We start from the raw sequence: 26,841 nt of genomic DNA, 5'->3' as shown, positions 1-26,841 counted from the left end.
CTGCACTCTTCATCATCTCTTTACACTTCACTGCTGCCTGCCTTTAGGTGGATTCAATTTGCCCAGAAATTAATTCTTCTGGGTTCCTGCTGTAACTTATTACCAGTCGTCAAAAAAAAAAAAAAAAAGAGGATGTGAGGAAGATTAGGTCTACAATGGTTAGCTACATTAACATTATAACATTGTTTATAAATGAAATTTGTACTGTAGTATCTGCTCCATCCTACAGCAATCACATTGGATTGCAACCAAAAATCATGTGTTCTGCCTGCCTATATTCATAGCAATTTGTAAGGTTCCTCTGAAGATACATAAAACTGACCTCAGATCCCTTATTTAGAAAAGGAAGAGGCAGATCTGGTTCTATCACAGGTAAGAGATTATACAGTATATAATTTCATAATCAAAGAGAAGTTTTCTGAAAAATTAGTTCCTGTGCTGTGATCCTATTTAGTCCTTTCAACATAAAAGAAATTGGAATTGTTCTTTAACACGGAATAAAATAAACGTGAAATTGAAATGTGAAGAAAATTTTCCTTTGATTTTGTTCATGTAATGCATTATGAAAACAGACCACAGCATGTGCCACTGCCTTCAAGCTTCAAGCTGTGGATACATTTGAGAGCTTGGGCCATGAGAAGAAAAGCCAGGTACACAAGGCAGGCCAGCCCCTTCCAATTTCCATGTTGCACCAAGGCACAAAGAGGGCATCAGTCTCATGTTAATGAGAGTGCCCTTTTTTGCCATCGTACAAGCACCTAAGCAAGTCTCAGGGGAAAGAAATGCTGAACGTGCATTGCACTCCAGCTGCTGTGACTTTCACCTGGTCCAGGCCTGGGCACCAGATGAGCTCCACCAAGGCAGTGCCAGGCTTGTGAACGTGACTCACTGGGCAGGTTGACCTCAGCTGTGTGCCCAGCTTGCCAGGTGCCCACCAAGCCAATCCACTGCCCTCGTCCTCAAGTGGATGGGGGGGACAAAATACCACAAAATGCTAATGGCATAAAGAGGTAAGGACAGGGAGATACTTCATCTATTACCATCACAGGCTCAAAATTGAAAAAATTTTGAGACTTGAAATTGAAAAGTTTAACAGACTTGAAAAATTTTACTACTGCCAGTCAAAGGCCAGAGTGGACTAATGGGAAATAAGGATAATACATTACCACAGACATGCACCAACATTGTGGACAGCTCAGCTTTGGTCAGCAGCAGATCCACCTCTGAGAAAATGGCTTTGTCTGATGTGGGGAAAACTTCAGGCATCTTTTCATAGATGTCATCCCCACAGCCCCCACCCCTCTGCCATGTAAACTGGACACATGCAGTTATCCAGCCCATCTAAATTTGGGACCCAAGGAAATCTGCGAGTTCCCTATTCCAAGTCTGTACCAAATACTACCAATCCCTGGCAAAAGCAAATTGGTCCTTAATTGGTCTTCTATTTCCATGCACCAGTTTCTATAAAAGGAAAATGTAGGACAGGTCATAGGTCAGAGTTGACCATGTGTTGTTGTATCCACACAATGATGTGACTATCTTCTACCACACAGAAAAGACTCACAAGGTAAATTAGAGAAAAAACAAATCATAGAATTCCAGAATGGTTTGTGTTGTAAGGGACCTCAAAGATTATCTAAGTCCCCTGCCATGGACAGGGGCACCTCCTACTAGACCAGCTTGCTCAGAGCCCTGTGCAACTTGGTCTTGAACACTTCTGAAAATGGGGCATCCACAGCTTCTCTGGAAACCTGTTCCAGTGCCTCACCAACCTCACAGTAAAAAATTTCTTCCTAATATCTAATTTAAACCTACAATCCTTCACTCTGAAGCCATTCCTTTTTGTCACGTAATAAATCTTTCTCCAGGTTTCTTATAGCCTCCCTTCAGGTACAGTAAGGTTGGCATTACGTCCTCTCAAAGCCTGCTCTCCTCCAAGCTGAACAATCCAAATTCTCTCAGTCTTTCCTCTTAGGAGAGGTGCTCCATCCTATTAATCATCTTGGTGATTAGTCCACCCTGTTCTGGACTTACTCCAATAGGTCAATTTCTGTGCTGGGCACCCAGAGCTGGATGCAAGGTTCCAGGTGGGCTCTCCCCAGAGCAGAGCAGAGCAGAGCAGAGCAGAGCAGAGCAGAGCAGAGCAGAGCAGAGGGCAGAATCCCCTCCTCACCCTGCTGCCCACCCTGCTTTGGCTGCAGGGCACGTTTGGCTCTCTGGGCTGTGAGTGCCCATGGCTGGGTCATGTCCAGCCCCTCACCCACCAGCACCCCCAAGCCCTTCTGGGCACAGCTCCTCTTGTCCCTCCATCCCCCAGCCTGGAGTGATAACAGAGATTGTCCAAACCCAGGTGCAGCACCTTGCACTTGGTCTTATTAAATCTTATGGTATTCCCATAGGTCCACTACTCAAGCCTGTCCATCCCTCTGGATGGCATCCCATCATTCAGGAGTGTCACTGCACCCCTCAGCTTGGTGTCATCTGCAAATTTTGTGAGGGTGCACTCGATCCTTTTGTCTGTGCCATTGATATTAAATAATACTGGTCCCAGGACAGACCCCTGAGGGCACCACTTGCCACTGACATCCTCTGGGACTCTGAGCCATTGGCCACCACCCTCTGGAGGCGACCATCCAACACATTCTTGTGCATCTAGCAGCTGACCTGCAGAACCCACACCCGTCCAGTTTAGAGAGGAGGATGTTATGGGGGCCATGTCAAGGCCTTACTGAAGCCCAGGTAAACGACACCTGCAGCCTTTCCCTCGGGCACTGATGCAGCCACTCCATCCCAGAAGGCCACCAGGCTGCTCGGGCAGGACTCACCCTTGGTGCAGCTGCCCTGGCTCCCTGTGCTCCATGTGCCTTGGCAGAGCTTCTGGAAGCTCCTGGAAGATCCGTGTCCCGGGATCTTCCCGGGCATGGACGGGACACTGACAGGTTGGTGCTTCCCAGGGTCCTCCTTTATACCCTCATTAGTGATTGGTACAGCAACCATTTCTCCTGTCACCTGGGACTTCACCTGTTTGCTATGAACTTTTTAATATCAAGAGTGTCTTGGCAATGCCATCAGACAATTGCCTTGAGACTCTGGAATGCATCTAATAGGGTCCCAGACATTTATATATATTTAGTTTGTTCAAGTGGTCAATAACCTGGTCTTCACTTAGAGTGGGAGGGACTTTGTTCTCCCAATCCCCATCCTGATGTCCATCCAGTCAAGACTTGTGGGAAGAGGGGTTGCCAGTGAAGACAGAGGCAAAAAATTGTTTTTTTCCTCATGAAGAACTGATGTACAGTTCATAGTTTTTCCAATCAATATAGATGAAGCAGAGTTTGTCTTACCCAACAATTTCCTGTTAAACATAAAGCTAATACCATAGCTTTCTGCTCTTAATAATTAATAATACATACTTTTTTTCCTAGAATCTTATGGCACTGTGATAAAGCTCCCTGCTTTGTGTTTCCGATGTTTAAAGCTTCCACTCATAGATCAAATTTTCCTTGAAAACACACCACAAAGCACAGGTGCTGAAAGCTCATGAAATATTCATTTAAACACAATTTAAAAGATTCATTGCATGTCTGAGAGACAAATAATTAATGTCCTGTATGCATGGTTAATGAGTGACAGCAAAAGAAAATTGTTAAAGACAAACTGGTACATACAATGCTTTTCTAATGGTTTTCCTGCATCAGTCTGTGAATTCAGACAAGATCAACAATGAAGAATGCTATACTGGCCATCCTCTTTCTAGAAATCAATTACTTAATTTATTTACAACTTTACAACTTTATTTCTTATCTCCCTAGCCTTAGAAGAACGACTGAACACCATGTCTTCTTACAGTTGGAGCTGAGTACCAAAAAAAGAAGTGGATGAAAATAAGCAATGTATGTAAAAAATGCATTAGTACTAGAAAATTTAATGTTGAGACCAAGGCTTACATGTAGTTACTATTCTGCAAGACTTTCCTTGTTTAATTCTTCTTTTACCTAAATAATACAACTCAGGCTTTAAATACTGATTCCCACTTGAGACTTACTCTTAAGTCTGCATGTGATCAGAATCAATCTCAGATTATACCAAAGATATAAACTACTTGGAACAAAGTTCTCTGTTTTCTGCACTTTTGTACTGACCACTGGCATAACTGGTCTGCATATAACTGTGACAAGGTCAAACCTTAATGACAATAAACCAAAATAGATGTATTTTAAGACTTCTAACAAGACTAAGTCAGTGTTGGCTAATGGCTTTCAGATGTAGACACTGCTCATTTTTTAAAAATTATTTTCTCATGTCTTCTGGCCACAAAGACATGATAACCTTATCATGCAAATAAATAACAATTTGCACAACAAATTGTAACAAAAGATTTTGCTAATTAGAACAATGTATTGTACTATCATAAAATGAGGACTACTTCAGTATTTACAGCTCTTTTGTAAGTCTTGGCAAACCCCAAGTTTAAATTGTTTTCAAATAGCACAGCTGGTCTCCAAGCAGTGTACAACAACAAGTTTGTGACTTAAACATGATCTCAAAATACTACTCTTGTACTTAAAAATCAGGTCATGACAGGAAAAAAAAATCATCAGTCTCTAAAGTATTCAGGATAATATTCAGTTGTATACACAGATTCCAAATGTATTATCATAGCTGTACCTCCTCATTTCTTCAGTAGGTGTGATTACTGGAAGTGTTAAAGACATCTATCACACAATGATTACTTCATCAGTAACATATTATGACTGAACTTACAAAATTATTTTAGATACATTAATAACAATTCTGAATTTATAATGAAAAAAATATCTTGGGTTATGAAAACAAGGGCACCACAAAGATGTGGCCTACTGGCTTACCCAAGCTTTCCTTGGAGACTCATAACCAGCGTTATGGATCAGTCACTAGGTCAGTGCAGGTACATACATATGACATTCTACATAAGCTGGTGGAGGAGTCTCACAAGTTCTTTTTGTAAACCTTGAACTCTTTTTGTCAGAAGTCATGAGAGCCTTGAATCTTTACCAGATGAGTCTCTTTTCCATCCTGTTCAGTAATTATTGATATATGTTTCTTGACATTCCACCAAATTTATTGTTCTGTAAATTGTTATTTTAATGTTTTTGTATGTAGGTTTTTCACCAACTACTATTTAAGTATCAGAGTTCCTCAGAAGGTGAAAATGTAAGCATTAATAATGTATTTAAAAATGCTAAAATGTGTTGTGTGTATTATTAAAAAATAATTTTTTTTTCTTTCTCTTCTTTCCTTTTTTTTTTCCTGGCTGATTGGTTAGGTTTTGTGGGTTTCTGTTTTGTTTTGGCTTTTTGAGGATTTTTGTTTTGTTTTGGTTTGTTTTTGGGGTTTTTTGTTTTTGTTCTTGAAGGAACACAAAAAGGACAACTAAAAAGAGAAAAGAAAAATAAGAATACACAACTTCCATGTCATACTTGCTTGGACAAAAAAATAAAAAAAAAATCCCCCCAGAAATAAAAGAAGCTCTTAGAAGAAAAAAAGCTTGATTACTACCTTACTAATGCAAATGAGAGTCGTGTTTCTTCCTGTTGTAAAAAATCCATCTGCGTTTCATTCATATCTTCAAGGATTATGCTTTAGAAAATAAACATCCACCAGAAGCTCTTCTTTATGTATTTCATACACACTTATAATATATTTCTGCACAACTTGGTGCAGAAATATAATATAAATGTCTCAGAAATAGGATGCCTGATTTCCTTAATTCTTATAAAAAGGTCTATTTTACTAGAAGGATTCATTACATCACATCATAACACAACTCAAAATCTTATTTTGATTATATCTTGTACTTAGTTATTTTGGTGAAGCCCAACAACATATTTGAAATATTTCTAGATATACATGAAAACATTTTTCCTGCATTCTTTTCACACTTCGTAGAAACAAGCCAGGTCAAGGAAAAGCCCACATCTCTGTGACAAGGTTGATTCTTTTTCCACTCTCCTCTTTCTGAGGAGGTGAGTCTGACTGACTGACCAATTCTGGGGATGAACATTGCTTCAGACAGCCTGGGCCACTCAACTGGTTCACTGCTACACTGCAAAAATGTTTGTGGTGGACTTATAGGAATGTATGTATATATAAATACGTATTTTATTTATTCATATTTATTTATATTTAAATATAATATATATAGGATGTAGGAATGATCAGCAAAGGTGAGTTGGGATTTTTTTCCCAGAAACAGATCAGGGTTAAATAAAGTCACATCAGCACTGGAATTTTAAGAGTGTTGGTTTATGGTTGCATCTATTGATCGATCCTGGGATCGATAACTGCAGAGCTGAGAAGCACTTTGGCTGCCAAGGGATTTGTCTTTACAGTTGATCTAGAGTATGCTGTTCTGCTGTAGATTTTCCACACCGATATAGAAAGATGGTTTGTTCTGAAATCGTAATTCTGGACGGTAGAGAAGTACTTCCATATACTCATATTTATATTCATAAAAGCCATCCAACACATTCCTTTCAAGTCACCATGTAAGTAGAAGCAATTCATTAACACTCTGAACAATTTGTACTGAGTTGTGCCTGTCTATAAAAAATAAAGTTTGACATTTTAATTTTTTCATTGCTTCTGGCATGCTTAACTGATTCTTTTCATCTCTCCTCTCTGTCAAGTACAAAACTGCACCTGCTGGCTACATCAGAAAAGTATATTTTTCATCTGTCTTTTAATGAAAGGTGTATCAGTTCTTTTAATGGCTAACAGTGAGCATTAGAGTAAATTACTTTGCCTTCCTGCTTACGACTGTAGTATTTTCCTTAGACTTAGTGTGTCCCCTTTTTAGAGAAATGCAGAATTAATTCAAAGACTTCATACTGTGGATTACTGACTACTTTTCCAAATAAATTCTTCTCACTGTGAAGGATTTTAATCTTATTTCTAGTTGGATTTTATTAACTCAGACAACAATACCTGTTTTTTTGCAATATTAATGCGTCCTCTGCTTTCAGAAACATCATTTCCAATGAATTAATGAATAAGCTCCATCTAAACATTTAATAATTTAAGTTAAAGCCAGTAATATCCAGAAATTTTTAACTTTTAATATGAAATTTCCTTTTCGGAATTTCTAATTTGCACTTTTTCTGAAGATCAGTTATAAGGAAAAGATATTTTCCAGTAACAGCTCACTAGATCTTGGCACTCTTAGACACTGCTTGTGAGGAGGCTGGCTCTGGCCAGATGAAAGCCCATGAAAGATGTTCTTTTACTCTCTCTCCTCAGCTGGACAGGGTAGAATAAATATAATAAAAGTCTCAAGAGTAGGATCAGGTAGAGACCCCCTCACCAATTATCGTAACAGGCAATAGCGACTGGATTTGGAGAAATTAATTTATTACCAATCAAATAAGAGTAGGAAAATAACAAATAAAAACGAAATCTTAAATCACCTTCCACTTTTCCCTTCTTCCTGGGTTCAACATCAGCCCTGATTGCTCTACCTCTTCTCCAGGCTAAATAATGCAAAGTCCATCAGTCTTTCCTTGTAGGGACCCTGCTCCCTCTGGTCAGTTTTGAGGCCCTTTTCTGCTCCCACGTCTTTTTCATTCTGAGGACTCAGAGGCAGGTGCAGTACTCCAGTTGGGGTCCCACCAGTGCAGAGGAGGAGAATCTCTTTCCTTAACCCACAGGTCACACTTTTGCTGTGACCAGGGTACAGCTGGCTTTCTGGGCTCTGCACACACGTCCCCAGCTCATGTCCAAACCCTGATCCCTCAGTACCCCCTGAGTCCTCAGCAGGGCAGCTCTCGATCTGTTCATCCTGCAGCCCACGTGGATACTGGGGGCTGACATGACTCAGGTGCAGCATTTTGCACTTGGCTTTATTGAACCTCATGAGTTTTTCCCATGGGCCCACTTCCCAAACTTGTGCATGTCCCTCTGGATGGCATGGTGTCCTTCAGGAGTGCTGCTGCACTACTCAGCTTTGTATCATCTGCCAACCGGCTGAGGGTGAACTTGACCCTTTATCTATGTCATTAATGGAGATATTTAATAATACGAGACCCTTGAGGGCACCACTTGCCACTGATCCCCATCTGTACATCAAGTTGTTGACCAGTTCCCTCTTATTTGGATGTGACCATCCAAATAATTCCTACTCCACTGAATAGTCTATCCATATCTCTCCAATTCAAAAGAAGGATGTCGGAGACAACTCAAATGCCCTACAGGAGTCAGACAGATAATGTCTGCATTCCTTCCCCTGCCCACTGATGCAGTCTCTGCACTGTAAAAGATCACAAGTTGATCAGCCTCAAATCACCCTCCAGACCTCCATGTGCATTCTAGGAGGATCTGTTCCATGACCTTCCCAGCACTGAGGTCAGACTGAATGCTGGTGGAACCCAGGCTTCTCCTTTATACTCTTTTTTAAGATGGGTTGGTTCAATGCTTCCCTTTTTCCTGTCACTCGGGACCTCCCCTGAGTGCCGCAACTTTTTGAGTATCATGGAGAGTGGGCTGGCAGCTACAGCAGCCAATTCCCGCAGTACTCTGGGATGCATCCCATTGAATCCCACAGACTTAGATACATTCACGTTCTTTGGGTACTCATAGAGCTGATCCTTGTTTACAGTGGGATGGACTTAGCTTCCGTCCATCTGAGAATGGCAAGAGAGGCGGCCATTGACTGAAGCGCAAAAGTTCAGTGCCTCAGCCTTCTCCTTGCCTGCTGTTGCCAGTTTGCCAGTTTGTGTTAATCAGGGGCTGTATACTTTCTTTGACCTTCCTTTTCTGTCTGATTAACCTATTGTCCTTATTATTCTTTGTATCCCCTGCCAAGTTCAGCTCTCTCTATGCCTTGGTCTTCCTCGTCTCACACCTACAGAACTAGGCAACCTCTCCCTAAAATCTTCCCAGGATATCTGTCTCCGCTTCCATTATCTCTGCATTTCCTTATTTCCTTTTTGCTTAACCAGCAGTTTTTTACTAATTTATGCTGATTCTTCTCTGCTTTCCAGTTTTCCTAAATGTGGGGATGTGCTCCATGGACAGATCTTACAGTCCTGTTCTGCTCCCCTGTCCCAGTTTCTTAGGTTTCTTGGTTAACTTCTCAAAGAGCTGAAATGTTACTTTCCTAAAATTCAAGGCGCTGACTTCACTCTTCTCCTGACTGATGACTGGTACTGAATTCCCATCCAACTAGCCTCACCTTCACAGTTGTCCTTATACAACATGATATGAGGCCCTGGAATCTAGGGGCCAGGGAAATGAGATTGGGGACTGAAGTTCTTCTGGGATGGACAGGTTGCCTAAGGCAGGGAAGCCTAACCCCACACCATGAATTAAATAAAAAGAAGCGCAGTAGTCCCTGGTGACTCCCTTTTGAAAGGAATGGAGGGCCCAATATGCTGATTAGACCCATGCCACAGGGAGGTGTGTTGCCTCCCTGAGGCCCATGTAAGAGACATCATCAAGAAAAAACCCAGCCTGGTATGGCCCACTGATTATCAGCCTCTATTGGCTTTTCAGGTAGGCAGCAATGACATCTCAACAAGGGCTTCAGAGAGTCAATCAGGTCCTCAGGGCCTTGAGACAACTGTCAAGGGACCTGGAGTACCAGTTCTGTTCTCTCTGTCTTCCCCTTTGCAGGGAATAAGGGAAAGAAACAGGAAAATCAAGAAGAATAATACCTGGCTTAGAGACTGGTGTGACCAGCAGACTTTTGGGGGTTTTGATCACAGGTCAGTTTATACAACACCAAGACTGCTGTCAACAAATAGGGAAAAAGGATCTTAGCTCAGGAGTTACCAGGATTTGTTGAGAGAGATTTAAACTCTATTTGAAGGGAGTTTAAATAGGGACCTAGACAATCTTTTAATTCCAGTATATGACTGTATCATCACATCATCCACATCATCACTGTATTTGCAAAGAAGAAAAACGAAAATATCCTGCAGGCGTTAGAGATTTATACAAAAAGACACTATCATAATGTTCTGGTTTTCACATGCTAATTTGTCCAAGAAGGAGACCAAAACAGAGAACTTTTACTCAGGAAAATCAGCGCTGAACTGGAAAGGAAATAAGCACTTTTATGAGAATTTCTGTCACTGACTGGCTTTTTCCTTACCACTTAATGTAATTATTATATTAAACTCATAATTCAAGATTTTCAAGTAATGTTAAGAATGCTACATAAAGGAAAACAAACACTCATATTGATGTTGTTATCATCATGTAAGCACACTGAGGAATATACTTAAAACACATCGGTTGAAAGGGGTTTTTTCATAATTAGCCTATTATTTTCCTTTCTTATGTAATTTTTCTCATTATTGCTTGCAAGATTGCATGAAAAGTTATTCAAAGTATCAGGCAATCAACATCTAGAGACAGCTGTGATATCAGATAGCTCTTTCAAAAATATTTTTTTCATGAATATAATTTACAAGCAACAATGAGATAGATTGGACTAAGTTCCTTAAAGAATTGTAGTATACACATCCAATATTTCAGGAAATAAAGAAAAAACCTCTTGCCATGAAGAGAAGATGCAGCAATTCCTGGACCTTCCTGCAGTATTTATCTTTCCCAAGAAAGGCAGCAGAATGATTCTGGTTTTATTCATTCCTCTAAGTACTTCTCTTGGCTGGCTATCGGGTGCAATTTATGTTCTACTTTTTTCTCAGCTACCTATAAAAACCATTTTCATGCAACAAAAGATACACAGCCCTTCAATAACAAACCAAATCCCTCAAAGTATGAAAACTTTTACTCCACCTTCATCATAACCGCATGATGATTTTCATCTTATTTGTACAACCTGACAGGAGAACGATTACCTCAAAAGTAAGAAAACCCCTCCTTCAAAATTTCTAAAGATTTAGCATTACAAAAGACCGAGAACTTAAACACCAGCCATGCTTCACCACCGAAACAATACAGCTCAGCTGATGAACATGGAGCAGGTGCAATTTCTTAACACAACTCTCCGACGTGCAGCAACAAGAGCATTGCCATACACTAAATAAGCGAGGGCTCGGAGGACAGGAGCAGACTGTTCAGCGCTGGCTGACTCGAGCACGGGCCCCTCGCCTGCAGCAGGATGCACGGTCAGGTCCACCCATCCCAGCAGCTCCAGGCTCAGCCAACAGGAGAGCTCTCTGGCCAGCATGAGTTAAGAGACATGTCAAGCATCTAAGATCAGAAATGAAAGCCAGCTTGCTTGTGCTCCCCCGAGTTATCCCAAGATGGATTACTACAATCCCTTTCCAAAATTATGACTGGTGGAGAAACTTGCTCTGTTGGACAAGTAGCCACCATAAAACAGGCGATTGAGATAAAATCCCTGCTACTTTTTGCCAACTAAATCTCATCAACATGTAACTGCTACCAAAGATGAGGCTGTACTGCAGCTTGCAAGCATTGCTCCACAGGATACTGACCCAGCAACACCAGTGCTGCTGACGATGCTGCTGCTGCTGTTGCTTCAGTTGTGGTCTGTGCCAATACAGACACAGAAATTTTAGGCTGCAGCATGTAGACATTACACGAGATAGATCACAAATATCCCTACAAAATATGTGTTTATGTAACCAATACCAAATTTTTTTTTCAGATTGAGTATTCTAGCAATTGTTCTTAGCAAGGTTAACCATATACATTTCTACCACATGCCTTTGCGCACACCTCACTTGCAAGACCTTTCTGCACCTGTGAGCATTATGCCTTCAATATGATTACTAGTTTGAGCAGTGGGTATTTTGCTTCTAAACACACATACTGCCCCTGAAAAAGCACGGCTCTTAGCATATATATCAGGGGTGGGAGAAATGCTGCCTATGCAAAAATATGTGCCCAATACTCATGCCTACTTTAAGACTGCATCAGACAAGTGACACAGCAGCCACGGTATGATTTTACATGAACACGTTAGATTACTGTTTGTGACATTACTGAAAGGAAAGCCATAATTAGAACACGGAAAGAAAGAGATCTGAGCAAACATTCACATAAAATCTCTCTGGTAATTAAAGGAGTCATACTGCTCTCTGCTTCAAAACCAATAAACAAATTATCTGAAGAAAGCTAATAACGAGAGCTGTAGTGTACTTGACTTATATCACATCACATTTTAAATAAGATATTGATTTAATAATAAAAGACCATCAATGACGATTTGGAATTTTTTCTTGTTTTGAAGAAAATTGATGATGCAATGAGAGGTGTAGCAACTCAGACAACAAGAGAGAAGGAAGAACAGTGACTTTTACCAGGCGGAAGAAAGATACATTATCTTTTTGAAGATTCCTACCTTCCATCCTTCAAAAGGATTGTTACTGGATTTTACTCTCCAAGTTTTCCTTTCTTGCAATGCATTAATGGGTTAACCTTTTTAATGAATGCCATTATTACAAATAAGGTAATTTTAATTTTTTTAATACTAATTTTCCTAAACTTGTCCCCTTCATTAAACTGATACAATCAACCTTCTCCTATTTGCATTTGGGAAGCCTAGATCTGGACAGTTGAGATTTTAAAATAACTTAGGAAACTAAAGCCATACAGCAGACTGATGGAGTGGCAAACACTGAATTAAAGCTCTGAGTACTGCTACTGGACATTCATTTTTTTTCAGGTATAAACATATTTGCAAAACACTAAATGTAATCTCAGAGAATATTACATTTACATTACAAATGCAGACAACTCCTGTCCAGTTAGTTTATTGGGTATTCCTCACTAAAGTGTGAAGCACACTGTTTTGCAGGTGTTCAAAAATGCTTCACATACTTTACATTCCTCATATAAAAGTAAAAAATACTGCTGGCTGAACACACTACTGCATTTGTTGCTACGCCATTTCTATTACCAGTTTCCAAACAGTGCTCCAAAATTTAAAGTTGTTTTGCACATTTTGCAAGTTTACCTGTTTTAACCTTAATTTTATTCTGACATGTTATTAATGTGAAATTATTACTCTGACAAAAACACCTTACAATGGGACGCAGGCCAGAGACATTCGCATTAAAATATAACTGATTCAATGTTTGTATTATGATTTAACAGAGACCTTGGAACATGTTGTAGAAAGACTGGGTTGTCAAACTTTGCTGAAAAACAATGTTTTTCCATCACATTTTGAAGCTGCATTGCTGGTCAGAGATAGCACTGCATTTGAAAACTCACATCTTTTCATGGCACAGCCATATCATATGAAGATACTCAGGAGGTGTATGGAAAGCGACAAGAAAGCACTTCTGCATGAGAAGACAATGTATGAGATATAAGATGTTGGGTACCTAAACTGAACATTAACTGCTCAAACTTGGATGCTGTGTAAGCTTTCCACAGCTGATAGCTGTAACAAAACTGAAATTTACATGTACATCAGTCCACATCCACTGAGTGAAGCATCCAGTCTGGAGGTGCTAACGTGTTCACGAGACTCTGACAAGCCCAGACGAGAAATGCAGCACTCTGCTGTCACAGGTGAGCTCATACCAAAAAAACTAAGCCAAGTGAGGTAAGATATATGCACCATCACCCTCTAAAATTACTCAGCATTATTTTCTTTAATATTTGATGTGCAATATTTGATTTGCATTATCGTATTTCTTGTAAACAGTAGCTTGTATAAGAATGAAAAAAAATACTAAAGTAGCTCATAAAGGGTGTATGATCTGTACAGCAGTGATATTTTAAGGACAGCAGGAATTTTCTTTTTAAAAGAAAATCCTACAGCTATGCAATGTGGGTATGTCTGCACATTGTTCCAGTCATTTCAAATGCAGTTTTCAATGTATAAGCAAGGGAGGTGCTGTGGAGTTCCAGCATGTGAGCAGAATCCACCTGCCATAATCCTGATCTGGGCAGCAAAGATCTTGCACAGATGCAGGACGAGTTCCTGTCTCCTGCTGCAGCCTGGACTCGCTGCACTCAGCAGCAGCTCCCATGGGATTAAGTACAGTCAAACAATACCAAATGTAAAGTGCATCATGAAAAACACATGGCAGGCATGAGAGGAAAGCATGATTAAGAATTTAGGATGATTTCCTTTCTTTGCCTTTTATGCAGGGAACACTTCATGAGGCTTTAGACCCTGGATGTGTATTTGCACAAAATAAAATGTTTGCTTAATGCAAAGATTTACAAACAGTAGTCATCTGATGGGACTTTTGTTACCATTATTCTTATTATTTTGGTTTAAATACTAGAATACCTATACAGGAGAACACAATATCTGTTTAATTTACTAGATGTAAATAGAAATTAAAATTCAAAATCTATTTTGTCGGATTTTTTTTCTGTTTTGCCATAAAGTAATTTTTATACTTCAGCTAAAATAAGCATAATTTTTTTTTAATACAGCATTTGCTGTTGGCCATTGAGACTATTTTGGTACATGTTTTGTAAATAACAGATTTTTTATCAGATTTATTCATTGACTGGATTTTTTTTAAACACTAAATCCCTGCAATTCTCTTTGTGAGAATAAAAGGATATTCTGTCATAAAATAATTAAAAACACTGAGGACTTTTTTGAACTAGTAAGAATATTAATTGGGTTCACCATCAAAATGTGATAACATGTAAAATATCTTGTTTTGCATGTTAATGTTCCATAATTGCACAGAGCTTTTCAACTTCAAAGCTCTTTACATGAATTAAGTGGATGTCCCTGGAGGCCTTAAGCAACATTTTCTTTGCCTTCAAAAAGAAGATTTGCACCAGACAAAAGCTTTGTGAAAAACACAGAACTGGGCCTTGTTTTTCCATCCTACTGCCACTGCACAGTGAGATAAAATATCACTACCATTTTGCAGATGGAGAAAAAAGGGGAACTTAATGGGACAATCCCTGCTCATCTCAGACTCGGTACTTTACATCAGGAGCAATGCACTGAGGCAGCGAGAAACAAAATGCAACTCGGTTTTCCAGAGCCATGCCAACACACATTTCAATTATTTTTTTCAATTAAACTTCCCCACCAAAGACCAAGCTGCTGAGAGTCCAGTGATTACCCCCCACTGCAACCACTCCACATACACTGAATTTGCTCAAGCACGCATGAAGAGAAAAAAAGCGTTTGCTAGAATTCAGTCAAAGGCTGTTACCTGGTACTCCACCTGGCTTCATCAAAAGACAATTGAAAAGTTGCAAAACCCAGGAGAGAAATAGTTATTCCCCTATATGAGACTGAAACCTATCACATATCACTACGCAGTGTTTTCACACTGAACTTTCTTTTCATTGTCTTTTAAACCATGCTACAAATAAGAAACTGCTACAGATGTTTACAACATCAGTGCTAAAGAATGAGTATTTTTCCAGCACCCTTTGCCAAAAGGGTAAGACCAAGAAGTATTCCTCTTTGTACTTACCATGTGATTTTTATGCCACTTCACTGGACACAGGGTGTAATACATTGGGTCTTTTTATTGCTCAAGTAGAAAGTGCTCATTACCTATTTATGTTTATATATAGGAAAAAACAAAGAGTTATTACAAGGGGCATACTTCACACTGTTGTAGTGGTTGATTTCCTCAAGATGGTCTTCTGGGGTTTTGGCGCAGTTTGCGGAGGCACAGTTGCAGGTCTTGGAGGAGGAAAACTATTACTGGGACTTATCCCCAACCCTCCATTTTCCAGAAGAAACGGAGGCAGTGGAGGTGGAGGAGGCGGCAGAGGAGGGCACTGGTGTGGCAGCTTTCCCGCAGCCCGGGCGGGCTCGCTGTGCAAGTGCACCTCTCTGTTTTTGATGTTGTAGCGAACGTCACAGTCGGGGCAGTACCCGTGGTACTGCACCTTCTCGCTGAACCGCACTCGCTCCCTGGCTCCGGCCTGGGCACACCGCTCCTTCTCTGCCCTGTGCGCCAGTGGCGGCATCACCGCCTTCTCCAGGCCGCTGCCGGGCACACAGCACACGTCTCCGTTGGGGACGCGGCCCGGCGCCGCGGGCAGGCCCCCGTTCCGCAGCAGGGTGCCATTGGTCTTGAGCGGGTTGGCCGAGGGAGGCAGCCTGGGGGGCTCGTCGCACCTGACGGGCGTCAGGCGAGGCGGAGGAGGCGGCGGGTTGGGCTTGCGCAGCACGGTGAGGATGGCGGACGGGTGCGCGGGCGGCTTGATGAGCGGCGCGCTGCCCCGCACCTTCACCTTCTCCAGGCTGGAGGCCGTTGTGCTGCTGGAGCTGCTGTTCAGGGTGTCTGTTTTGGAGCTGTCTGTCATCTCATCCTCCAGCTGCAGATCACATGTCAGTGTGTCAATCTGGTCAACCACCTGCACAATAGCCAGAGTGAGAACAGTGAGAAAAGCACACACCAGAGAAGGCACAGAAAAACTAAACCATTCTCCGCTATCTGCTTGTCTTCCCCAGAACTGAAGCATCCAGTTTTTTTGACCATTATTTCTTTTTTCTTGTCAACGTAATAAAATCATCATAATAAAAATGAGGACAACAATAATGATAAGGATGGCTAGTTTGCTAGCTCATCACCTGAATACAAGAGAAATATAACTTGAAACAGTCTAGAATGAAATTCCCTTTCTTTCCCTGCAGGGTTTACTTGGTAATATCATAGTGAGTGAAGTGTAATTCTTCAGCATTATGCTTTGCCTTCCGGTGCAGGAGGAGACAAAATTGTTCAGCTTTAGCTTCTACATGACAGCTTCTGAACCCAAAAATTCTGCAGAGCATCTTTTAACTCTGACCTTTCACACACTCTAGATTTAAATATGCATTCTCCACACAGGTGATATTATATGTGTAGAATCATATGTTTGATACACAATTTTCTGACTTTTTTTTAACATAAAAGAGACTATGAGAAACAAAATCTCTTTTGTGTTATCTCCCTTTATGAGCATTTTCCATAAGATCTGAAATCCTCCAAAAAAATCCTGAAATAGCATTTGCTGAAAGAGAAAATGTTGCTTGGTTTCCACTCAGAAGTATTTAAGAACTCATGCACTTTATTTAAAGCTTTCCTCTACCTCCCAGAATTCTTGTTTTAGATTCTACATTGCTAGATCTTTTCTAGTCTTCAAGAATCCCTTTTCTACTGATTTTTAGATATGGCATGAAACCAACGGTGCGTTTACTTGGAGCCTTCCCTGCAAAATCCATTTAACTCAGTGGCCAGTTGAACAACTGTAGTTATGAGCTACACATAACTACAACAGATGCCACAGGAAGTAGCACTGGGACACATTTAAAAACTGATTTCTGTCCTTCACAGCCTCCCAGGGTGTACCTAAAGTAATCAGTAGCTGAAATGTTGCTAACTAACTCTGGTGCATGAATAAAAACCTGTGCCATTGCTTTGGATCCTTCTCGGAGACCTGTGCTGCTCTGGAGGAGGCAAACCAATACATTTGAAATGAAAAACCAGATGTGGCCATTGTGGCGCAGAAACTTTCATTTCTACTTCCTGCTTTCAATAATTTGGTGCTGATACTACTGATTTCAAACTATTTTTAGGCATATGAGCCACATAATAACTGCAAAAAACATGAAAGCCACTACTGAAGGCAGTGATTCTTTATTCAGTCAGATCAGTCCCCCACTTATGTGTCCAGTAGTAAAAGGTAAATAATAAAAGCAAAACCACCATAAAATGAAAAAGCACTCCAGCTTTCACTGCTCATACTGTAAGCTGAGTTGCATAATACAAAATTCATAAAAATTCATATGCCTCAATTCAGTTTAGTGGTCTCCTTTTCCTAAAACCAGCAAACATGCAAATAAGCATCATTCAGAGAGCTTTCAAGCATCTTTGAAAAAACTTCACAATAATTTTTCTCTAAAAGTATTTCAAACAACTAATTTATTCAATATTCTAAGTCAGGTATCATGTTGCATTTAAATTTCTACTTTTTCTCAAAAAAAAAAAAAAAAAAAAGAAAAAGAAAAAAGACAAAAATATACCCTTAAACCAGAGACATTAAATCCCTGAAATAATAAGGATTAAAAAAATTATTCTAGAAGTTTAAATGGAGAGTTGAACTCTAGTAGCTGCCAGATCCAACACATCCCCTCCAGGGCATAGCATCTAAGAACTCAGGAAAATTTCAGAATAAAGGTAGACAAATCCCATCTGTACCAAAATTCATTCCAAGAATGACAGCTTACAAGTGAAAGAATTCTTATTATCACCTTCCATTACATAAGCAAAATAAGGCAGAGAGAATTTCTCAGAAGGAAACAGGAACAAAAAAAAAAAAGGTCTGGGCAGTAAGCCTGAAATTTAAACATCCCTCTGGATGGATTTGTGTAAATATAAGGGTCTGCCTATATATATCTAAATATCCTACTGCATCCTATCATCTTTTATTAAATTATAACAGAGATAGAACAGCTTGATTCAACATAAACCAAAGAAATTCCTTGGCAGGCAAAGAAACAGAAAAATTATACATAGCAGAGCAAAGAATTTTCTCAAGAGTAACAGGAAAGTCTGTTTATGAACTACCCTTCAAGTTAATGACTACAGAGTTTATCTCATGCCTTCTGGACAAATGTGTAGTACACATCAACATTTTTTTTGTCACTTATCCGTTTGTAGAACATAAATCCAGCATGAAATGGCTCTGACACAACAACACAGTTTATCTGTCTAGATTCATTCCCACCACGATTTGTGAGTCTGTGTGCTGTTCCTTTCTTCTGCTTTTTTATCCCAGAAGGTAAAATTCAAATAAGATGAAAAAGCAACATGAGAACTCATGACTAACACAGCGAAACTGTTGTAGTTAAAAAAAAAAACCAATAAACCCTTCTTTCACAGTGCACCCTCTATGGAAGTAAGAGGTTAATTAAAGTAAGTAAGTAAGAGGTTAATTAAAAAAATAAATAAAAAGATAAAAAGAAAAAGGTGCTCTAGTTGTACAGATTGTGTCCATTCTTTCATTTCTGAATAAAACAGGACTTGATTCACATGTACAAATATTGGAGATACCTAATTTTATAGTTCAGGGAGGCCCTTAGCCATTAACTGGATTTGAGCTCTGCATATATGCCCACTTCTACCCTGCCAGCAGTATCCTGAGGCTTCAAGCTTTGTAGAATCCAATGTGACACTCCTGAATGAACCAGGACATCAGTCTATTCTTATCTCATCTAAGATATCTAATTATCTTAGCAATATTAGGTACCCAGAGTTGGATTTCTCTGCCAAAATACAAGATTACACCCTTAGCAACATGCATTTGGACTCAGAAATTCTGTGCTGCAACTAACAGCATGGAGAATTAACCAGTAAAATCAAGTTCAGGTAAAAAGGAAAAAAAAACTGTTCAACCCCAACTAACAAAAAAACCCCAACCAAATCCCCACTGAAGTTGCAAACCATTTGCAATGCAAAGACATTTTACAGTTAACCCAATCCTCAATGTTACCAAATTTTTATATAAAGTTGCTTAAAACTACAGAGCTAGCATAACGTATTGCTTTTCCACTGAGGTCAAACTGCAGTTCCTGTTTAAAAGAACTTCAGAATCTAGTCCAAGAAAAAGTCTTGTGATTATTAAAAGCAGCCTGTTCTGACCTAATATTTCCATTGTTTGAGCTGTACTTGTAAGTTTTGTCTAGTTTTTAGCTCCCCTGTTGAAGGCCTTTTGCGGGCAAATGTCCTAACTCGATTATACCAATCCTCAAAACTCTGTATTTCTCACAGGATGCCAGGATCTCATTCCAAGAATCCAACTTGTAATCATAAGACTAAAACAAGACACAGAAAGTAACACGTACTTGTACTTCTTGCTTGTATTAATAAACTTCTCAGAAAAGTGTCTCTACAATTAGTCACAAACACTTTTTTTCACTGCTTCTTTGTGTGATTATCTAATATACATCCGAAGTACATTTATGGAGAGTTTTGTTGTCTCCTTACAATAAATGCTTCACTAGGTTTGTTTTTCCTCCTATTTAAAGGAAGGTCCCAATGTTCAGTGAATATAGAATCCACTGTCTGCCCTCAATCCACCACATACAATTGTTGAGCTTTTTTTGCGACACTTAAGTAAAAAAGCAAATTGCTTTTCAGGAAGGAAATTAATATACATTTAAAGATTCATGATTTTTAAAGTTCACAGAAGTAAAAAGGTGTAATATTTCTTAAGATGTTCAGCCATTTGCATTTTTAAAATATTTTTCAAAGATTCACATTGATTTACAAACTAGATTTCTTTTTTTTTTCTTTTTTTTTTCCTTACTTGCTTCTGTACAGGCTAGTGGCTCTCAGAAAAGCTGCATAAACAAGATGGAACTTAGGTGATATTACTTCTGAGATGGAACAGGTATAATTCATGTAGTACTCTTTCGTACTACACCATACCTATGTGCAGCTACGAGATTTAAAAGTCTGCTGAAGCTTACTAGAAAATCAGTAGTAATGGACAGATGCTGAATTTGATTTTAAATCAACCAAAATCAAATCATGTCATGAGACTAGTTCTTGTTCGGAGCTAAAATAATTTGTGGTGAAATGAAAAAATTGGGGGACAAAATAAATGGAATAAAATATATTTTCTTTTTTAATTTTTAAAGCCATCCCAAAAACTTGCAAAGTTTGACACAGACAAATATTGCACCTTTTGTGCAAAACTTAGCTACCTGACAAGCCACAAAAATAAATATGTAATTAAGAATAAGAGCAATCAGCCCTCCCATGAAGAGGCTGCTCTTGCTTTAAGTAAAGGACTGGGAAATATGCTATATCAGCAGCCCTAACGTCTCATGATTGCACCTCTCATCCCACAAAAACTGTTCACTCGCTACCATTAGTACCAGAATCTTCTAGAAAAACTGCCAAACTATGTACATTCCCATTACTTTATCGTATGACTTCCTGTACAGTTATTAGACCTTTGTTGACAAAAATGAAGTTCAATATATACGGGGAACGTGAGATCAGCCCAGCTGGTCAGATCATGCTGCTAATAATGCCAGGGTTCTGGCTTTGATCTCTGCATGGACCATCCACTTCGGAGTTGGCTTTGATGATTCTCGTGGGTCCCTTCCAACTCAGAATATTCTGTGACTAGGTCTGTGATATCTAAGGACACAAACAAAGCTTCTTCCTTATTAAGCGCCTGTAAATCCCAAATTACCCCAGAGTTAAAAATGAATGAAACTGAGGTCCCTGTTAACAGTGAGAACCAATATCTCCCTTTACAGTTTAAGCTGCATAACAGCAGAATAATAACCTTTTCTCTGGTGCTTGCATTTCAGCTTCAATCCATGGTCATATCTTTTGTATTTTCCTGCAGCAAACTTCTCTGCATTGCTACCTGTCCCCTTCACTACCCCCAATCCCCAGAGAATACAGCTTCCAGGTCAACAAGAAAAAGAACCAAAATTAGACTAGAAACAAGTGTATAATGTTGTGTAAGCTAAAAAATTGCCAAAAGAAAGCAAAAGAAAAGCTGTATCAAGAGAGACAAGTGGTCTACTTAGTACAATGTTGTGAAAAATTACAAAAAGCAAGTGCTCAGGACAGAACACTAGAAAAGTCACACAGAAATATTTGTGTAGAACCTTATTCCATTCTCAAACAATTTCTCACCCAAGAACTTCCCAGCTGATGTTGTATTAAGCAGATCTTGTCATACTTATCTACAGTGAGCATGTGAACATGACTGTATCTGGTGAAACCTGTGCCAGTTTTTGGATACTGCCCAAGTATCCTCTAGTTACCCACCTTCACTACATGGAAATGCCACCTACACCTCTTTCTGCTTGAGATAAAAAACAGATGCTTTTATAGACAAAGAGCTTAATGAAATTGCATAAACTCAAGCTGTAGCTGTTTTGTGAAACTACAGCTACAGAATCTGTCTCATTCTTGCAATTGGGTTGTGGGTTGGTTTTTTTTGTTTGTTTTTACAATGTATCCATCAGCATACTCGTATATGAAGATGTATTAATAAGTAATGTCTGTTTATGCTAAAACACTGTAACAAAGCACTGGGGATTAATTCAGTATTTGAGTAAATACAAACTTCCTTGCAGATTAGTTCAGCTTTTTCTTAAGAGTAGTATGGCAGCAGCCTAGTCACTCATACTGCAGCAGCTTGAAAGGGCAAGGCTGGTGTGAAGCCCTTGGATGTTAGAGCATCCAAGAGATCAACCCTATCCTAAGCAAAGTGACACACATCAAGTCTTTGCCACCACAAAGTTTTGGGCAAAGAATACATTAGTAACATCAGCAAACTAGAATTATGCTTTAGAGTACACTAACACATTGTCACAGATACCCTAGGCTGGACAAGGTCTCCAAGATCATCTAATTCCATCTAATTCCAACCTCCTGCACATGAGCAGGAACACCTTCCATAGCTCAGTCAGCTAAAAGCCTCATCCAGCATGGCCTGGAACACTGTCAGGAAGCAGGCAACCCCAGGTTCCCTGGGACGCCTGTTCCAGTGCCTCACCACCCTTGCAGAAATGGATTTCTTCCTGAGATCTATTCTAAACCTACTCCCTTTCAGTTTGAAGCCATTTCTTTTGCATTATCATGACATGCCTTTGCAAAAAGCCTCTCTCCATTCCTCTTCTGATACTGGAAGGCTGCAGCGGGGTCATGCAACAGCCTTCCCTTCCCTTCCCTTCCCTTCCCTTCCCTTCCCTTCCCTTCCCTTCCCTTCCCTTCCCTTCCCTTCCCTTCCCTTCCCTTCCCTTCCCTTCCCTTCCCTTCCCTTCCCTTCCCTTCCCTTCCCTTCCCTTCCCTTCCCTTCCCTTCCCTTCCCTTCCCTTCCCTTCCCTTCCCTTCCCTTCCCTTCCCTTCCCTTCCCTTCCCTTCCCTTCCCTTCCCTTCCCTTCCCTTCCCTTCCCTTCCCTTCCCTTCCCTTCCCCAGGCTGAACAATCCCAGTTCTCTCAGCTGTTCCTCACAGGAGAGGTGCCTCATCCCTCTGACCCCTGAGTGCCTCTGGATTTGCCCCAGCAGGTCGATGTCCTTTCTATACTGGGGACCCCAGAGCTGGATGCAGTACATTCCATCTCAGCCTCTGTAAATAAATGAAATTCAAAATGCCTATTTTTCAGTGACAGCTATTACTCAACTGTTCCCTTACATTCTGAAGCAGACTGAACGCCAAGTTAGGCTGGAAATAACCATGTAAGTGAAAATTTATGACTATGTTGGGCTCCTGAGAACCTAAAATGGCCATGAAAACTCAACATCATGATTCTGAATTAGCAGTTCAGGGAAAGGAAACTAGGAAGCCCATATTCAAAATATTTTTTTTTTTAAGTTTTTTTTTCCATGACAAAATAATAAGGAAAAAAAAAAGAAAAGAAATTACAGCAAGCTGCTCCTCATGTTCCCATTTAAGAATTTGACATAGCCGTGGCAATTCTCCTGTGAACACTTTTGGATGAAGTCTCATAGGGATGTTGTTTGGAAGAACAGAGACATGAAGGCAGATATGTAGCATGTATTCATGATGAATAGTACAATTACAATTCTTGTCACACACAGAAGAAGCCTGATAAAACTATGATAAACAAACAGAACCCTGAGAAAATAAACTAAAAACAAACAAAAAATCCTTCTGAAAAAAGCAAGTTCAAATAATATTTCTAACAAAAAATAGCCATTCTAAAATATTAACCGGAACAAGTCAGTTTTGATTCGGTCTCATTCATTTTTAATGGCAACGGAGTTTCACACTTCCAGTGAAATACTGGAAATGAGTGATATACTCACATCATCTCATATCTGTCAATATAGGAAAATAAATAATTTCACTAAAAATAAAGCAGAATAAATCTGTTTTGTCACATCTGGATCATCACAGAATGATGACACTTGTCTTAACTCTGGCAAGAAGTGCAATGATTTCACGTGTAGCTCGTTAGCCAGGCTGAAAGGCAAACTGCAGCTCAGGCTCAGCCCTGTGCAAGCACAGCAAACCAGCCCACAGACTTGGAAAAGCAGGCACAATGCATGTCTCCATGGGCAGCAGTGCTAACTAGCCAGCCGAGTTAACCCAGTGCTACCCTGGACTCTGCTCAAAAGCAGATTGTACAGCTTGTCCTGAACACTGAAAAAACACTCAGGACTAGGAAATTTACAAAAAGCTTTTAAGTACTAAACAAATGAATTAATGAAGCCTGCCTTATAAAATATAAGGAAAATTTGATTTCACGACTCACAAAGAAAACTGGAACTTAATGGGAAATAAGCAATTTTTCCTCTACTGTAATTGACTGATGTCAATTATACTCCTTTCTTTTTCTTACTCTTCAAATTTAGATTTGACATGGTAGATGTAGCCTGCATGATTATTTAAAAAGAATATCCAAATTTTGTCTTTATATTATCAGGTAAGAAAAAAAAAAAAAAAGATGAAGCTGGGCATATCAAATATACATGTGAGAGATAATTCTGCATACTATTATTTTAAATTCATTGGCACAAAGAAGGAAATTCAAAAGACAAATTACTAATCAGAATTCTATGCTTAAATACGCATGTAATAAAAGTAAAAGGTCTTCCCTGTAGAAAATTTTGGGGAATTAATATTAAATCCTTGTTTACATGTCTCAGTTATACTCCTTGCAGCTTAATACTGCTTTTCTTTCTCAAAATGTAGCAAAATTGAAGATACCTGCATGTTGAAAAAAGCCGAGGAATGGTTAATCTTTGCATTCTCATTATTGCTAATGTTTTCTGAATAAACATGTTGTAAACCAGCTGTAAATGCAATAGCACAAAATCTTAGCGATTTTACTCCCTACATAACAATCTTTGACATAAACAGCCATTCACAATGACTACAAATACAGTGATTTGCCTAATTAGAAATCATATTAATTTAAATGACTGCTAAATATTTGTCCAAGCTCTTAACTATTAAGGTAAACAGAATGTAGGAGTTCCTAAAAGTATGTTAATTAATGCTAACCATGGCAACTGTGGAGACTAGAAGTTCCTTTGTAGGATTAGAAAAATCACATATTTTCATAAATACTTTCCTAGGTACACTTTTCAAATACATTAATAACAGATATTGTTAAAAAAAGATAAACAACCTTGTAACATTATAGCTCTGAATTAAATATTTAGCACACCCAAAATAAACTTGCTGAGAAGCTGATAAAACAATCCACTGCAATTCTTTTGTTAATGCTAGTCTTAAGAACTGGGTATATTTCTCTGATTTTAAATAAACCATCTCACTATGCAAAGTATTAATTGGCATCCTTTCCTTTCCTCTGGCCCTCTAAAATAGGCTCCAGAAAGAAATGTTTATCATCCTTTTGTACTAAAACAAAAAAAACCACGTTCTCCAAGGACAGCCAATATATCTTTTCTGAGACCACAAGTTAGGCTGTTGGACATTTTGACTTAAAGGATTTTATTAGTAAAACACTCTTTTGAGTCTAGATGGCATCCATATTTTTGTATTTCAGCACCATTTAGGTTACAGCTCCAAAGTCACATTTAAACCCAAATTAAATGTGCAAGAAATTTACATTAACCTGGAAGTACTTACTCCTGTTGGACAGTTTTTAAAACACAATTTCAACACAGATGAACAGAACTAGAGAATTAAATACAAAATTTAAAGCAAATTTTAGATGAAGTGACAGCATTCTCGGCTTTTTATACTCAAAAAAATGGAAAGCCTGCTAATGCAATAGACCTGCTTTCAGACACACCTGCAATACTCTTTCTGTTGATATTCCTATCCTTGAAAGATGTGCTGTTCGTGCAACAGGTTGAACTATCTGCCAGGATGAAACCAATGCTATAGGTAAAGATGATCATTATTAGAAAGTTTGCATCTTTTTCTGCTGGGAGGTCCCAAATGCACAAGCTCCCAGGTCGCCCCCACCCCGCTGGTGAGCTGCACGTAACAACAGGAAATAACAGTACTGCAGACATTTTTCCAAGAATGAGACAGCACAAAACATTTTGCAATAGTGACCCTATTGAAAGCTTCTTGGAACTCAATCTGATCTTTTCCATCTAGATGTACCGGGCAAAACACGTCACAGGACACAGCCCATGGTAAGCTTACACCACGAATAAATAGAAGTAATAAATCAGCAAACTGTTAACAGAGAAAGTAACTGCTATGAACCATAAAGCTTTAAAATTAATGTTTGCTTAAATGACCTCAGCTCACAGTGTATCACAATATATTTTAGTAATTTAATTAAAATAATATTTTATCTTAATATTTAAAAATACTATTTTTTTCAGATTTCTTTCAATATAATGCTATATGGGCACCTGAGAAGTATATACAAAACCAGTTTTATCTCATTTTTGGTTCTATATATTAAACTTTTGTCTGTTTATTAGACATCTAAAACTGAGCCCTTCAAGTGATTATGACTAACATATTTCAGACAGTGTAAGCAAACTGTAGCTAAGTATTTTTAAATAAATAATTAACTGATTTAACAATAATTGTACATTCATATTATCATAATAGGATCATTGCCAAGAGAGATGTTTAACAAAATTCAAAGCAAACAATGTAATATTACATGTTTACACAGATGGTCAGTTGTTTTACAGTTAAAGCTGAATGTGATCAAAGTCACTTATTTCAAAGAAAGCTATCTGCTCTCCAGTCCAAAAAGAAATTAATAAATTAGGAATGCACGAGAAGCAAATGTAAAGAAGCAGAATTTTCAGCTAATGTTTGAATGTTCGCAATGATATACAGTGCCCGCTCCAAAATAAAAAACATTACATTCCCAGGAAAACTCTAGCTCAGGTATTTCCAGCACATTTGATGGAGATAATCATTTCAGTGGGGCAAAAAACAAGACTGCAGATGTTTTTTCAAGCTAAGACTATTAAATTTTTGTCCTTGTAAGACCA

The 26,841-nt window shown here is 39.1% G+C and overlaps 1 protein-coding gene across 1 annotated transcript in view; it reads right to left on the bottom strand.

Moving 5' to 3' along the window:
• Nucleotides 1-26,841, bottom strand: part of PRR16 (proline rich 16) — a 139,793-nt gene that overhangs the window by 28,787 nt on the left and 84,165 nt on the right. The window contains exon 2 of the mRNA XM_058824099.1: nucleotides 15,384-16,278. Within this exon, the coding sequence (XP_058680082.1) occupies nucleotides 15,520-16,278 (759 nt within the window). The 3' untranslated portion in view covers nucleotides 15,384-15,519. The remainder of the gene's footprint in view (nucleotides 1-15,383; nucleotides 16,279-26,841) is intronic.

This window comes from Ammospiza caudacuta, chromosome Z (assembly GCF_027887145.1).
Source record: "Ammospiza caudacuta isolate bAmmCau1 chromosome Z, bAmmCau1.pri, whole genome shotgun sequence".
NCBI lineage: Eukaryota > Metazoa > Chordata > Aves > Passeriformes > Passerellidae > Ammospiza > Ammospiza caudacuta.
Note: the sequence above shows the minus strand (reverse complement) of the source record. Positions and strands in the feature narration are given on the sequence as shown.